Source organism: Coregonus lavaretus, assembly GCF_964263955.1.
Source record: "Coregonus lavaretus genome assembly, contig: HAP1_SCAFFOLD_1958, whole genome shotgun sequence".
NCBI lineage: Eukaryota > Metazoa > Chordata > Actinopteri > Salmoniformes > Salmonidae > Coregonus > Coregonus lavaretus.
Window position 1 is genome coordinate 55,001 of NW_028164318.1, and position 15,000 is coordinate 70,000.

Consider the following 15,000-nt stretch of genomic DNA (forward strand, 5'->3'; position numbering starts at 1 on the left):
ACGATACATGGCCCCATTTATTCTTTCCTTTACACGGATCAGTCGTCCTGGTCCCTTTGCAGAAAAACAGCCCCAAAGCATGATGTTTCCACCCCCATGCTTCACAGTAGGTATGGTGTTCTTTGGATGCAACTCAGCATTCTTTGTCCTCCAAACACGACAAGTTGAGTTTTTACCAAAAAGTTATATTTTGGTTTCATCTGACCATGACATTCTCCCAATCCTCTTCTGGATCATCCAAATGCGCTGTAGCAAACTTCAGACGGGCCTGGACATGTACTGGCTTAAGCAGGGGGACACGTCTGGCACTGCAGGATTTGAGTCCCTGGCGGCGTAGTGTGTTACTGTTGGTAGGCTTTGTTACTTTGGTCCCAGCTCTCTGCAGGTCATTCACTAGGTCCCCCGTGTGGTTCTGGGATTTTTGCTCTTCGTTCTTGTGATCATTTTGACCCCACGGGGTGAGATCTTGCGTGGAGCCCCAGATCGAGGGAGATTATCAGTGGTCTTGTATGTCTTCCATTTCCTAATAATTGCTCCCACAGTTGATTTCTTCAAACCAAGCTGCTTACCTATTGCAGATTCAGTCTTCCCAGCCTGGTGCTGGTCTACAATTTTGTTTCTGGTGTCCTTTGACAGCTCTTTGGTCTTGGCCATAGTGGAGTTTGGAGTGTAACTGTTTGAGGTTGTGGACAGGTGTCTTTTATACTGATAACAAGTTCAAACAGGTGCCATTAATACAGGTAACGAGTGGAGGACAGAGGAGCCTCTTAAAGAAGAAGTTACAGGTCTGTGAGAGCCAGAAATCTTGCTTGTTTGTAGGTGACCAAATACTTATTTTCCACCATAATTTGCAAATAAATTCATAAAAAATCCTACAATGTGATTTTCTGGATTTTTTTTCTTCTCAATTTGTCTGTCATAGTTGACGTGTACCTATGATGAAAATTACAGGCCTCTCTCATCTTTTTAAGTGTGAGAACTTGCACAATTGGTGGCTGATTAAATACTTTTTTTCCCCACTGTATATATAATACCAGGAGCAGAGTTATGGGCCGATGGGAACAGTAATTATGGTACCAGGAGCAGAGTTATGGGCCGATGGGAACAGTAATTATGGTACCAGGAGCAGAGTTATGGGCCGATGGGAACAGTAATTATGGTACCAGGAGCAGAGTTATGGGCCGATGGGAACAGTAATTATGGTGGCGCAATAAACACGGTGTCCAACTTTGATGAGGCAGTTATGTTATTATGCAGTCCTGTCAACTTCAGCCACATACATACCACACTCCCTCCCTTGACGGGCTCGGTGTTGAGGTGTTTGACGATGCCAGAGATGCAGAGCGGCCCGGCGAAGCCCAGCAGATCAGCCAGGTAACGGAAGGTACTGCTGAGGAGGATGGGTCTGCCAAACGCCCGGTACATAGAGCGCCAGATGGACTGAGATTTCTCATGGTCCTCGGTATTCTGCTGGAAGGGGACAGGGGACAGGGATGGGGACGGAAGGGTTACAACTACACAGGAGGGTTCCACTACAATGAACCTTAATCTCAGAGTGAAGATGAGACTACCTGATTATGGAGTCTGGTTCGCGAGACTATTCTATAATGGACAGTCTTTGGAAATGTATTCAAACCTATACTGGGGTTGCACATGTGTATAGGATAAGTGTAATATATCTAAGATCTAACACACAAAGTTTTAGCAGTAGGGAATCTGATCAGAATGTTGTAATTAAATCAAAGCAGGGATCCATCGAAAGGTATGTCACTGCACGGGTGATGCATTGAATGGTTTGTCACTGCACGGGTGATGCATTGAATGGTTTGCCACTGCACTGGGGATTAGTGCAGAGCGATTAGTGCTTTTTGAGGTTTCGGTTCGATTATTACAAAATAATCGAACCGGTTGCAATAATTTTTTCGAAATGAAATGCACTATGCATTATGTGGGTTGAATGCTGTAACAACACAGAATAAAACAATTAATAAAAGTCCCATGATGGTAGTGACTGTCCATTACTGCTTATCACTTATTAACCATCATTTATTCACTTTACTTTACTTTAATAAAATATTTGTTTTATTTGATGACATTATTATTTCATTCCAAGTCATCATCTCATCTCTATAGAGCTGCTGCCTATGCTGTCTGACAAAATCACTATTTTGTAGTTCTTCAAAGTAAAAGTAAAGCATACTTTTATGACTGCTGAATACCAACTATCAGTCACCTAGATCATGCTAGGCTAACTGCTTTCTATCCATCTTGATCGCGTTTTCTCTTCTCTCAGTCTCCATGTCTGTGCCGCACAGACCGGACAAGGTTAAGCGGGCGCGCAATGGATTATGGTCATTGTAGTTAATTACAATGTTTTCTGCGCTAAACTATGTAGAATATTGGCCTCGTGGAAACTACAACTCCCTACTACATCTCACAGTTCAGGCTTGATCTGATTTATCTCTACAGAAACTGCACATCGAGCTCACAGAAAAATAACGAACCAAATGGAATTCAAATAATTGAACCAATGTCGCTCAATTAGTTGTTTAAAACCGAACATAACCGAAATGTTGGTTATTCACTCAGCATTACTGGGGAGCCATTCAATGTTATGTCACTGTCAGAAGTAGGGTATTAAACTCTGTCACTCCCTCCTCCCCTCACCCTCTGATCATCATCCCTCCTCCCCTCACCCTCTGATCATCATCCCTCCTCCCCTCACCCTCTGATCATCATCCCTCCTCCCCTCACCCTCTGATCATCATCCCTCCTCCCCTCACCCTCTGATCTTCATCCCTCCTCCCCTCACCCTCTGATCATCATCCCTCCTCCCCTCACCCTCTGATCATCATCCCTCCTCCCCTCACCCTCTGATCATCATCCCTCCTCCCCTCACCCTCTGATCATCATCCCTCCTCCCCTCACCCTCTGATAATCATCCCTCCTCCACTCACCCTCTGATCATCATCCCTCCTCCCCTCACCCTCTAATCATCATCCTTCCTCCACTCACCCTCTGATCATCATAGGCATCTTTGAGCTTCAGGTAGTTGGTGAGGGCTCTCATGGCGATGGGCAGCTTGCCTATCTTCTTCAGCTCAATGGGCCTTTTATGGGCTCCTGTGATCAAGCCATCAATCCATCAAAATAACTGTACATCAATCAAAGTCCTTTTTACATCAGCAGTTGTCACAAAGTACTTTACAGATACCTGGCCTAAACCCCAAAGAGCAATCATTGCAGAAGCGGAAGCACAGTGGCCAGGAAAAACTCCTGGAAGGAAGGAACCTAGGAAACAAACCTATAATCAGGGGGTTCATCCACCAGTATGTGGCCTTGGAGAGGAGGTTGACGAAGGGCTGGAGGAACCTCACACCCAGATCCTGAAGGTCCTCTGGAGGCTTTACCTTCTGGGGGTTGGCGAAGAACACATACCTCTGCACGAACACAAGGACACACAGACAGAGATGGACACACATACACAAAGACAGAGAAAGACACACACATGCAAAAGGTAAAAAAGTAAAAAGCCAACAGGAGCTGAAATAAAGACCCTGCATCTGCTATCAGATCACATCAGTACACCACATCCCATCCTCCTCTTCCTTCCTCTCTTTATATAGAACCTCTATGACCCCTGACCCAGGAAGCAGTCAGACCACCAGTGTTCTAACTCACCCTGACCCTAATGACGTTGATCTCTACAGCCATGAGGAGTCCGTACAGAACGACCAGCAGGGCTGTGATACAAAACCTCAGGTGCTGCACTCCAACATCGTGCTCTGCAAACTTCCACAGCTTGATGGACTTGGTGATGAACGCCAGAACCCAGTAGACAAACAGAGCTGAGGAAAGAGGAGATTGGTCAGTTAGTGGTTTAGTAGTGCACTACTTTACCCAGAGATTTATTACAAGTAAACTTGATTATGTACAGCAGAATGGTTCATGTGTAGCTAACTGTGTTTGGGCCATCTGCCATAGTCTCTAAACTACTGCAGCAAAGTGGGGCTAATTCAGTACTGCTTAAACACTAATTGTTCATTTGGAGTAATGAATGCACTGACGGTATCATTTTGACTCACCCAGCAGTAGTTTGGGGAAGTTAGAGGTTTCTATGTTGTGGTAGTACACCACAGATGTAGTGGCTGCTATGAAGCCCATAAACGCTGGCATAAAGAGGTGGAGGTGATTGGTGTCCATCTGTCTGAAAGGACAGAGGGACAGGAGATTCCATCAATATTCAAAGAAACAAAGACAGTTTGATATGCATAACGTATCTCTGGTTTATGCGTTGACATAAACTGTATTCAGTCTCATACAGTTAACCCAGTGGTATTCAAAAATGTTCAGCGGGGACCCCATCTTTTTCGGCAGAATTTCTGGGGACCCCATTCCTTTTTCACAATAATTTATCTCAACCCCACCACAAATCCACCACAACCTTAAAAGCGATACATTTCTATTTTTACATCAACAAATAACCTTCTTATCAAATGAAAAGAAACCAATAAATACATTTACTCAATAGAATGTTATTTTTCAAATGATCTTTCTCAAAAACGTTTGTATATTGTACCATACAATAATCTGTACTCAATTTTTTGCCCCCCCCAAAAACAAATATATATATATAAAAATAAAATAAATCTAGATTTTTGGGCGACCCCACTGAAACTGTTCACCGAAGGGAGCTGCTAGCTTCAGCCACTAAAGAAGCACGCTGTGCAATCAACAGGTTTTAACGTGGAGTGATGCAGGGTTTGTGATGCATCAGACGATGGCTCTGATCATAGCTTGTGTTACTGCAGCATTTTGGAGGATCTTATTGGTTGCAGTCTGGGTCAACTGGAGAGTGGGGTTATTTTGAGGGACATTGGTTTCATTTTTCTATAAACATTGGTCTCGAGGGAAGCAAGGAAATTCAATAGTTCACTGCACCAGAAACTTGGGAGCCGTTCATTTTAGGGTACAACAATGACAGAGAGGAATAGCGCTTCTTTTATAATCTCAGCAACCCAGAACCAAATCTCATGTGAACACTGGCTTCTGGCCAGCTACTAATGTTTCGTTTTTCACAGTAGACTACTTCTTTGGTAACAGGAAGTAGTTTTAGGGGGTTCTTACTTGTTGGAGACGATCCCCTCAGCGATCTCACAGACGTGGACAAACAGCAGAGTGAATGTGAGGATCCAGCGCAGGTTGTGTCCAGGGAAGTGGAGCCAGGTGTTATGGTGGATCTGAACCTTAGAGCTCTGACTGCCCCAGCCTAGGGGGAGGGAAGTGGAGCCAGGTGTTATGGTGGATCTGAACCTTAGAGCTCTGACTGCCCCAGCCTAGGGGGAGGGAAGTGGAGCCAGGTGTTATGGTGGATCTGAACCTTAGAGCTCTGACTGCCCCAGCCTAGGGGGAGGGAAGTGGAGCCAGGTGTTATGGTGGATCTGAACCTTAGAGCTCTGACTGCCCCAGCCTAGCGGGAGGGAAGTGGAGCCAGGTGTTATGGTGGATCTGAACCTTAGAGCTCTGACTGCCCCAGCCTAGGGGGAGGGAAGTGGAGCCAGGTGTTATGGTGGATCTGAACCTTAGAGCTCTGACTGCCCCAGCCTAGGGGGAGGGAAGTGGAGCCAGGTGTTATGGTGGATCTGAACCTTAGAGCTCTGACTGCCCAAGCCTAGGGGGAGGGAAGTGGAGCCAGGTGTTATGGTGGATCTGAACCTTAGAGCTCTGACTGCCCCAGCCTAGGGGGAGGGAAGTGGAGCCAGGTGTTATGGTGGATCTGAACCTTAGAGCTCTGACTGCCCCAGCCTAGGGGGAGGGAAGTGGAGCCAGGTGTTATGGTGGATCTGAACCTTAGAGCTCTGACTGCCCCAGCCTAGCGGGAGGGAAGTGGAGCCAGGTGTTATGGTGGATCTGAACCTTAGAGCTCTGACTGCCCCAGCCTAGGGGGAGGGAAGTGGAGCCAGGTGTTATGGTGGATCTGAACCTTAGAGCTCTGACTGCCCCAGCCTAGGGGGAGGGAAGTGGAGCCAGGTGTTATGGTGGATCTGAACCTTAGAGCTCTGACTGCCCCAGCCTAGGGGGAGGGAAGTGGAGCCAGGTGTTATGGTGGATCTGAACCTTAGAGCTCTGACTGCCCCAGCCTGGGGGGAGAACACATACGCAAGCATGAACATAAGCACACACGCATCAGAACGCATGCACGGATATGCAATCACACAGGGTTGGGTAGTAACGGTTCACAAAAGTAATCCAAAAGTAATCCATAAGTAATCCAAGTAATGACGTTACTCATTTTGAGTAATCAAAAGGATTACATTACTGATAACTTTAGTTGTCATGTAATCTGTCATCAGTAACAGATCAAGTAAACAGATAAACACAGCAGTTGATTTTAAAGCACTCTGCATTATTAAGGTTTTCCTGCCAAACAATGAAAGCTATGGATATTCTTGGTGACTCTTGGATAATGCAGGCAAGTGCCTTCAATGGTCAACTGTTTGTAAACCTTTAAGTCTAATGGTTAACTTGAACTGTTTGTAAACCTTTAAGTCTATCAACTTGAACTGTTTGTAAATCTTTAAGACTAATGGTCAAAGTAAACATTCAGAACATACAGTAACACAGAAATAGAAATCAACTACAGCTTATAGTTTTGCTTAATGCTGTCCATCCTTGTAGAGTGTTTCAGTGTTTCCGCAAACATACAGTGCGTCATTGTATGGGAGTTGATTTGATACAGTAACAACTCATGGAAGGCGTGATGCCCTTAGACATCTCCCCTGGGAAGCATCCATAAAAGACTTGATCACCACACACACACACAGAAAAACACACACACACACACACACACACACACACACACACACACACACACACACACACACACACACACAAAGATTTGACCAGGAAGCATCAATTAATATTTTCCTCAGGGACTGGGCTGATAGTCAGAGCCATTCCCATTAAACAGATGAGCAACAACCACACTCAGTCAGTTTCCCCAGAGTAGACCTTTTAGAACAACACAACAATAGATTGTTATCAGTAAACGTCGCGGTAAGGTGCAGAACGTTGGCTTTGTCTGCTGGGGGGCAGGGAGGACCCCAGCTCCACTAAAACTATTGACAACTAAATGTTACCAACTAAATTTGGTTGCAATAGGATCATCTATTCTTTTTTGATTATTCCATGCAAAGAAAATGTGCACATTTAGCTCCATATTATAGTTATACAGCCAGTAACTCCATGCTTTTCACCATTAGTAAACATAGCTAATGTCATTTCAGATAGGCTACAGTACGTGAGGGTAGCATATCGATTCGGCAATCGGCATGTAGCTAGCTAGCTAACCAAACAACGTGTGTAATTTAGCTTGCTTCATCAGAGAAGGCTTTTGGAAAGAGCTTGAAATCGGCAAGTAGCCTATATTTTGAGTCTAAAATCATCCTGGTGAAGTTGTCTGTCTACTGCTCATCACTACATCTGTGGTCCTCTGTAGCTCAATTGGTAGAGCATGGCGCTTGTAATGCCAGGGTAGTGGGTTCGATCCCCGCGACAACCCATACGTAAAAATGTATGCACACATGACTGTAAGTCGCTTTGGATAAAAGCGTCTGCTAAATGGCATATTATTACATCTGGCAAGAAAATCAATCAATATTCAGCGATAGTTACCAAGCTAATTTATCCACATAAAGTTAGCTGTTAGCTGTTAGCTAGCCAAAGTGATGTGATTTAGGAAATTCCACGATAAGAGAGTGATGCTGAGACTCAGATTTCCCACTTTTAAATGTATGTCAAACAAAAAACAATGATTGCCAAGTTGAACAAACTCTATGCACAAGGACTACTTTTGACAACTTCCACTGAACATTTTACAAAAACACATTTACTTGCAGAACAGTGCAGATGCAAAGTTTGGTAACAGAATAACAGTTTGTGCTGTTGGTGCCGTCATTCTGTTACCAAACTTTGCATCTGACCTGTTCTTCAAGAAAATGTGTTTTTATATGTGTTCTCACAGTCCCCACAACAACTCAGAGACCACAATCCCACAGTCCCACAGTCCTCCTCAGTTGGATAAAGGCTGGGCCAGGGCCAGGAGTCTAACCAGCTGTTCTGTGGTCTGGGGAAAGCTACTTTATGTTGACCGGTGAGAATGAGACTGACAGCCAGCAGATCAATGAAGAACACATACAGACCAGTGCTGACTGTCAGGCACAAGATCAATCATAGGGCTTTACACAGAGTTTCCTATCTTTTACACAGGACTGTGGGTCTGAGACAGTGGAATTGATTAAACCCAGTCTGTGGACAATACTCATTTTGCTTGCTTCAAGGGTTTATCTGAACGGTGAGACTGAACGATTAGAAAGAATGTCAAGTAGCTTGAATATTGTGTAGCATTTGGAATACTGTTTCCTGTTGTTGAAGCATGTGTAATATAGTGCAGCATTTTAATACTGTTTCCTGTTGTTGAAGCATGTGTAATATAGTGCAGCATTTTAATACTGGTTCCTGTTGGTGAAGCATGTGTAATATAGTGCAGCATTTTAATACTGTTTCCTGTTGGTGAAGCATGTGTAATATAGTGCAGCATTTTAATACTGTTTCCTGTTGGTGAAGCATGTGTAATATAGTGCAGCATTTTAATACTGTTTTCTGTTGGTGAAGCATGTGTAATATAGTGCAGCATTTTAATACTGTTTCCTGTTGGTGAAGCATGTGTAATATAGTGCAGCATTTTAATACTGTTTCCTGTTGGTGAAGCATGTGTAATATAGTGCAGCATTTTAATACTGTTTTCTGTTGGTGAAGCATGTGTAATATAGTGCAGCATTTTAATACTGTTTCCTGTTGGTGAAGCATGTGTAATATAGTGCAACATTTTAATACTGTTTCCTGTTGGTGAAGCATGTGTAATATAGTGCAGCATTTTAAAACTGTTTCCTGTTGGTGAAGCATGTGTAATATAGTGCAGCATTTTAATACTGTTTCCTGTTGGTGAAGCATGTGTAATATAGTGCAGCATTTTAATACTGTTTCCTGTCGGTGAATCATGTGTAATATAGTGCAGCATTTTAATACTGTTTCCTGTTGGTGAAGCATGTGTAATATAGTGCAGTATTTTAATACTGTTTTCTGTTGGTGAAGCATGTGTGGGGGATGAAAGGACTGTTACCAAAGGCATCCTTGAATCATGTTGCTTTGGGATTGTCACGCACACACCCACATAATCACCCACACAAACACAAACACAGACCATCAGAGCTAAAGCAATTCTGTCCCCTTCTGATCCCATTGTGTCCCCTTCTGAACCTATTCTGTGCCCTTCTGAGCCTGTTCTGTCCCCTTCTGAGTCTATTCTGTCCCCTTCTGAACCTATTCTGTCTTCTTCTGAAGCTATTCTGTCACATTCTGTCCCTATTCTGTCCCCTTCTGAACCTATTATGTCCTCTTCTGAAGCTATTCTGTCCCCTTCTAAACCTATTCTGTCTTCTTCTGAAGCTATTATGTCCCCTTCTGAGTCTATTCTGTCCTCTTCTGATTCTATTCTGTCCCATTCTGATACATTCTGTCCCCTTCTGAGCCTATTCTGTCTCCTTCTGATCCATTCTGTCCCCTTCTGAACATATTCTGTCTCCTTCTGATCCATTCTGTCCCCTTCTGAACCTATTCTGTCCCTTTCTGATACATTCTGTCCCCTTCTGAACCTATTCTGTCCCCTTCTGATCCATTCTGTCCCTGTTTCTATTCAACCTTTAGAGATCAGTGTTCTGTGTGATCTCTAGGTGAAAAGGTGACAAGATTAAAGCTGGTCACACGTGCACGCACGCACACACACACGCACATACACATCATGAAGGTAAAGGACTATGCATGGTCCACGTACCGATGAAGAGGATGGGGAAGGTGATGAAGAGCAGGAAGACGTGAGGGACCAGGTTGAGGGCGTCCACGAAGCAGCCATTGTTCAACATCCCCGTATCCACACTGTAGGCATTCTTGGTCACATTGTTGCCACAGAACGACAGGCCAGCCATGCCACCTTATAGGTCCAGAGAAGCCTGGGGGGGAGGGTCCAAGGCACAACAGAGCGTCATGAATGGTCAGCAAAACTGTCAGTCAAGTCAAGAGCACCAGCTAGTCTAGTGGCTGGACAATGGAGAAGTAAACAATGAAAGAGGTCTAGCCTTAATGCTCTTTATAAAACACAGGATACATTAGTAAGACTAAAGTGCTTTTATGATTCAAATAACATTAGCCAACGGATACGTGCTTTCAATATAGAGACACCTGCTTAGAGCTTTTACATGGATCAATAATCATTATACTATTTCCCAAGACTTTACTTTTTGTAATGCAATTTGTGTTAATGCCTGTCCTTGACTCCAGAGACCTCACTAACCTCTGTTGACATGGTTGACAACACTGACAGTAACAACACTGCACTGTTATTCACCTGCCTACACCAATTATGCAAGGCTCAACACTGTCAAACTGGAATATCTTACTACACAAATATACCTCTGCTTTATTCTGTTTTTCAAGACATGAAACAACGGTACACCTTGATAAGGAATGATCTAGTCTGAGGATAGAGAACGTTGAGGTTTATTCTAGAGAAGCATTACTGACATCCAACAACTGCTCGTCTTATTTCAGCCATATCTGAATAACAGTCAAAATAATGTAGCCAATCACATGAAATAATTAAACAAACAAATGTTGCCAAACGATGTTAAAGTGCATAGGCCTAATATTTATATAGGGCTATATTATACAAACTGCATATTATACAAGTAGTTGTCCAATTGAAGCTGGAAAGTGGTTTTCCGACAGTTATTCTGAAAAGAACTCAACACCACTCACAAGAAGCGTCGTTTTCAGACCTCTCCTATGAGTTATATGACCCTGTAGCTGAACACATGCACAACATAGCATACACGGCCATAACAGACTAATAATAGATCAATGTAGCTTACCTCAGAGAAGTGTCGTTATTGACGCGGTTTCATTCACGTTGTTTGGTTTTTTGGAGACAGTAACCACACAGCGTATATTGGAGGTGATTATTTTTAGCCTTTCGCGCATCAGCTGGCCAAACTGCTCCCCCCTATCGGATTTCAAAACTTGACCAAGTCTGGCTAGGCAAATCAAAACTTGACCAAGTCTGGCTAGGCAAATCAAAACTTGACCAAGTCTGGCGAGGCAAACGTCCCTGCAGCTAGGTTCCACCAACAACCATGTGGTGGGATAAGGTACATGTGTAGGAATGGTAGGCATAACATAAGGGTGCGGTTTTATAAAAACACATTCATATTTTGAAGAGGGTTACATTTTTTAGGCAAAGGCTTCAGTAAATATTTACATATTTTTAGGAAGACACAAACTGTAAATACGATGTGTCCATATTGTTGAGACTTGGAATTGACATGTCTCCTAAGGACATGGGAGGACCTTGGAAAGGCTAGCCTACAACTGAACTCTAGGCTACAATTCTATTGTTACGGCCAATGAACCAGTAGCCTACAGATGTATGCCGTCAGCAGTTACAACGATGAATCAGACCTATATGTGAAGTAAGCACTTGTCATTGCCTTTAGGAACGTGCAATTCTTGTAGGCAAAAACCTTCGTTTTCTATACTAATCATTCTATAATTTGGAACGGTTTCAGATCTCGAGGTGCGCTCTTTACAGATGACAAGGGGTACACATCATGTGACATGACAATGTGTGAATATTATCATCAGACCGACTAAAATTAAATAAATATTAGGCTTTCTGAGGCCATGTATGCAGTAAGTAGGCTATCGGCATCACTTACCCTATCTACGGCTCCGCTGTGTTCAGTCAGTTTTTTAAACGCGTCCTGTTGTGGGATGTCTTGTGTTGTCCGGTCATTGGTTTTATGCTGGTGAGATTTGTGAAATTATGCAATGGAGGACGCTGCCGTTCTGAAGCAAACTCATTCATTCCATTAGAAGTGCGCTCGCATCATCAGTAGCAGCATCGTATGATTATTGCGTCCACTCCTACAAGGTGGATAGACGTGGCTTTGTGCAGAAATAGCACTCAGACAGAGGAGTGCGTAAAAGCAAATCACGTTATTTAGGTCACCTCAAAAACCGCGGGAGCGATCACTTAACGGTTGTGTTTTATTCCGCTGTTTTACCCAAATTATCTAGATAAACGTTTCAGACAGTTCTGTTCTCGTTAATGTCAAATAAAACGTATATTGGTAATAAATGATGGATAGATCACGCGCCCATTACGCCGATAGACATAAATCAACCAACAGCAGCAAAGATTGAGGTCGTTGCGTTATCAGTGTGACAATATGCAGATGTAAGCTACAGTGTTAAGGTTAATTATGTAATAGCCTTCACTCGGCTACACAGTGGCCATGTTTCCTCATCAATGAATGACTGACTTCTCCTGATTAAGATTATTGATTGAGTAGACACTTGCTCGCTGTCTCCAGCATAGGCCTATTGTTCATCGCTATTCAGTATTATGCCAGTTGCCATGATGTGCCTTTCCATAATGCTTCGTTATAACAGTGTTATTAAATTATTATAGATGACCATGTCTTACCCTGGGCACTGACAGTAATGTGTTATGACTGCTATGCTAATTAAACGGAAACCTGATTCTGACACACACACACACACACACACACACACACACACACACACAGGTAGCGGACATGAAATGGTTGCTCATGGTCACGTGATGAGGGAACCCTGCGACTTCAAAATCAGTGTCGGCCCAAGCAAATGTCATCTTGGTCTAACCGTCTTTTTCTCCAGCAGTAGACCAGGGAATGATTTCATTAGGGTATCTGTGGATCTCCCCATATCTGCACGCGTAGCCAGTGACATAACACCTTATTGACACCTGACTGAACTAACCAATAGAAATACTGTACTTAAACATTTAATACATATTTCTGCAGCGGCGAGTGGAAACATAACCAACCCTGACACACACGCGCACACACGCACCATAACTCCCTTTACCCTCATGTAGGCTACTGACCCTCTCTGTACCCTCATGACTGAATCAGTGCCAACCATCCTGCTGGCCTCAGCTGTTCCCTCTTTCTCTCTCTCACACACAAACACACACACACACACACACACACACACTCAATCACACACACACACACACACACACACACACACACACACACACACCACTTCAGTAGCCTGAGAACTCCATAAAACTCACACTCTGGGAACATGTTCTATTTTAACTCCTCCTCTTAGCCCCGGAAGGGACTCTGATACTGTGTGTGTGTATGTGTGTTGGTGTGTGTTTGTGTGTGTGTGTGTGTGAGTGTGTGTGCATGTTGGTGTGTGTGTGTGTGTGTGTGTGTGTGTGCATGTTGGTGTGTGTGTGTGTGTGTGTGTGTGTGTGTGTGTGTGTGTGTGTGTGTGTGTGTGTGTGTGTGTGTGTGTGTGTGTGTGAGAGAGAGACCCTCTACCCCTGTTTGTTTGAATGAAAGCTCCTCTGGTTTTTAAGGAAGATTAAGAGATACACGTTGGCTTGATCTCTGAACGTTTTTTATCTGACTTCAAAGAAAGATATTCTGCATTCCCCCCAGAGAGATTATAGTCTGTTATCCATCTTAATAGAAGGATTTAGGATCTTTGAGCATGTTTTGCTTTGTTTTGATGGTGTGTCAGTATCAATTTGTCTGGATCAGGTAGAAACCCCTGTGTGAACTATTAGGTCGTTATTAGAAAGTTCTGCTCACTCCCAATAGGTGATCTTTTCATAAAGCTTTTAAAAAGTAGTGCAGGAGATTCATCGAATGGGCGCTGGCTGCCGTTTGTGATTCATCTTTGATTTGGCTTTGATCTCTGGTGGTGAATGGCACCATATACACATCTTTGTGTAGCTCAGTTGGTAGAGCATGGCCATTGCAACGGCAGGGTTGTGGGTTCGATTCCCAAGGGGGGGCCAGTATGATAAAAACAAAAAATGTATGCACTCACTAACTGTAATGCGCTCTGGATAAGAGTGTCTGGGGGGTGTCAGAGGAGGCTGGTGGGAGGAGCTATAGGAGGACAGGCTCCTTGTAATAGCTGGAATGGAATCAATGGAATGGTATCAAACACATGGAAACAACGTGTTTGACTCCGTTCCATTTACGCCATTACAATGAGCGCGTCCTCCTATCGCTTCTCCCACCATCCTCCTCTGGTGTCTCTGTGTGTGTGTGTACAGCATGTATCTCCTATAGCTTCTGCAGCCTCAAAATTATTCTCCACCTACAGTACACTGTATGCATACATATACAGGTAACTGCCAAAATAAAGGAAACACTAAACACAGTAAATGTGGGATGCTTCCACACAGGTGTGGTTTCTGAGTTAATTAAGCAATTAACATCCCATCATGCTTAGAGTCATGCATAAAAAATAAATCTCAGTGACTTTGAAAGAGGGGTCTCACAGGAGCATAGGGGGTTTAAAGAGTGTGTGTGTGTTAGTGTTTGTGTGTGTGTCAGTCACCAGATCTCAACCCAATTGAACACTTACGGGAGATTCTGGAGTGGCGCCTCAGACACCACCATCAACAAAACAACAAATTGTGGAATTTCTCGTGGAAGAATTGTAGAATCTATGCCAAGGCGCATTGAAGCTGTTCTGGCGGCTCGTGGTAGCCCAATGCCCTATTAAGATACTATGTTGGTGTTTCCTTTATTTTGGCAGTTAACTGTAGGTTTGTAAAAAAAATAAAAAATGTATGCACTCACTAACTGTAAGTCGCTCTGGATAAGAGTGTCTGCTAAATGCCTAAAATGTAAATGTAATGTAAATGTTTGTCTGGTCATTGTAATATCTGCTCACATAGTTGGGTTTGTGCAGCAGTGGTACTCTATTCTTCTCTGTCCTCAGGGCCTGTGTGACTTCGTCTGCTCTCTGCATCGACTGCTCTCTGTCTGCACTCTGCACTTCATTGATTCATTCAAGTTATTGATGACAAATC

General features: G+C 43.6%; 1 protein-coding gene across 1 annotated transcript in view; it reads right to left on the reverse strand.

Moving 5' to 3' along the window:
• Positions 1-15,000, reverse strand: part of LOC311117187 (ATP-binding cassette sub-family C member 9-like) — a gene marked incomplete at its 3' end in the record, with an annotated part of 81,837 nt that overhangs the window by 54,451 nt on the left and 12,386 nt on the right. The window contains exons 2-8 of the mRNA XM_084192167.1: positions 9,892-10,066; positions 5,127-5,268; positions 4,085-4,206; positions 3,681-3,847; positions 3,304-3,439; positions 3,016-3,122; positions 1,285-1,470 (exon numbers count right to left, since the gene is read on the reverse strand). Coding sequence (XP_084048293.1) covers positions 1,285-1,470; positions 3,016-3,122; positions 3,304-3,439; positions 3,681-3,847; positions 4,085-4,206; positions 5,127-5,268; positions 9,892-10,042 — 1,011 coding nt within the window. The remainder of the gene's footprint in view (positions 1-1,284; positions 1,471-3,015; positions 3,123-3,303; positions 3,440-3,680; positions 3,848-4,084; positions 4,207-5,126; positions 5,269-9,891; positions 10,067-15,000) is intronic.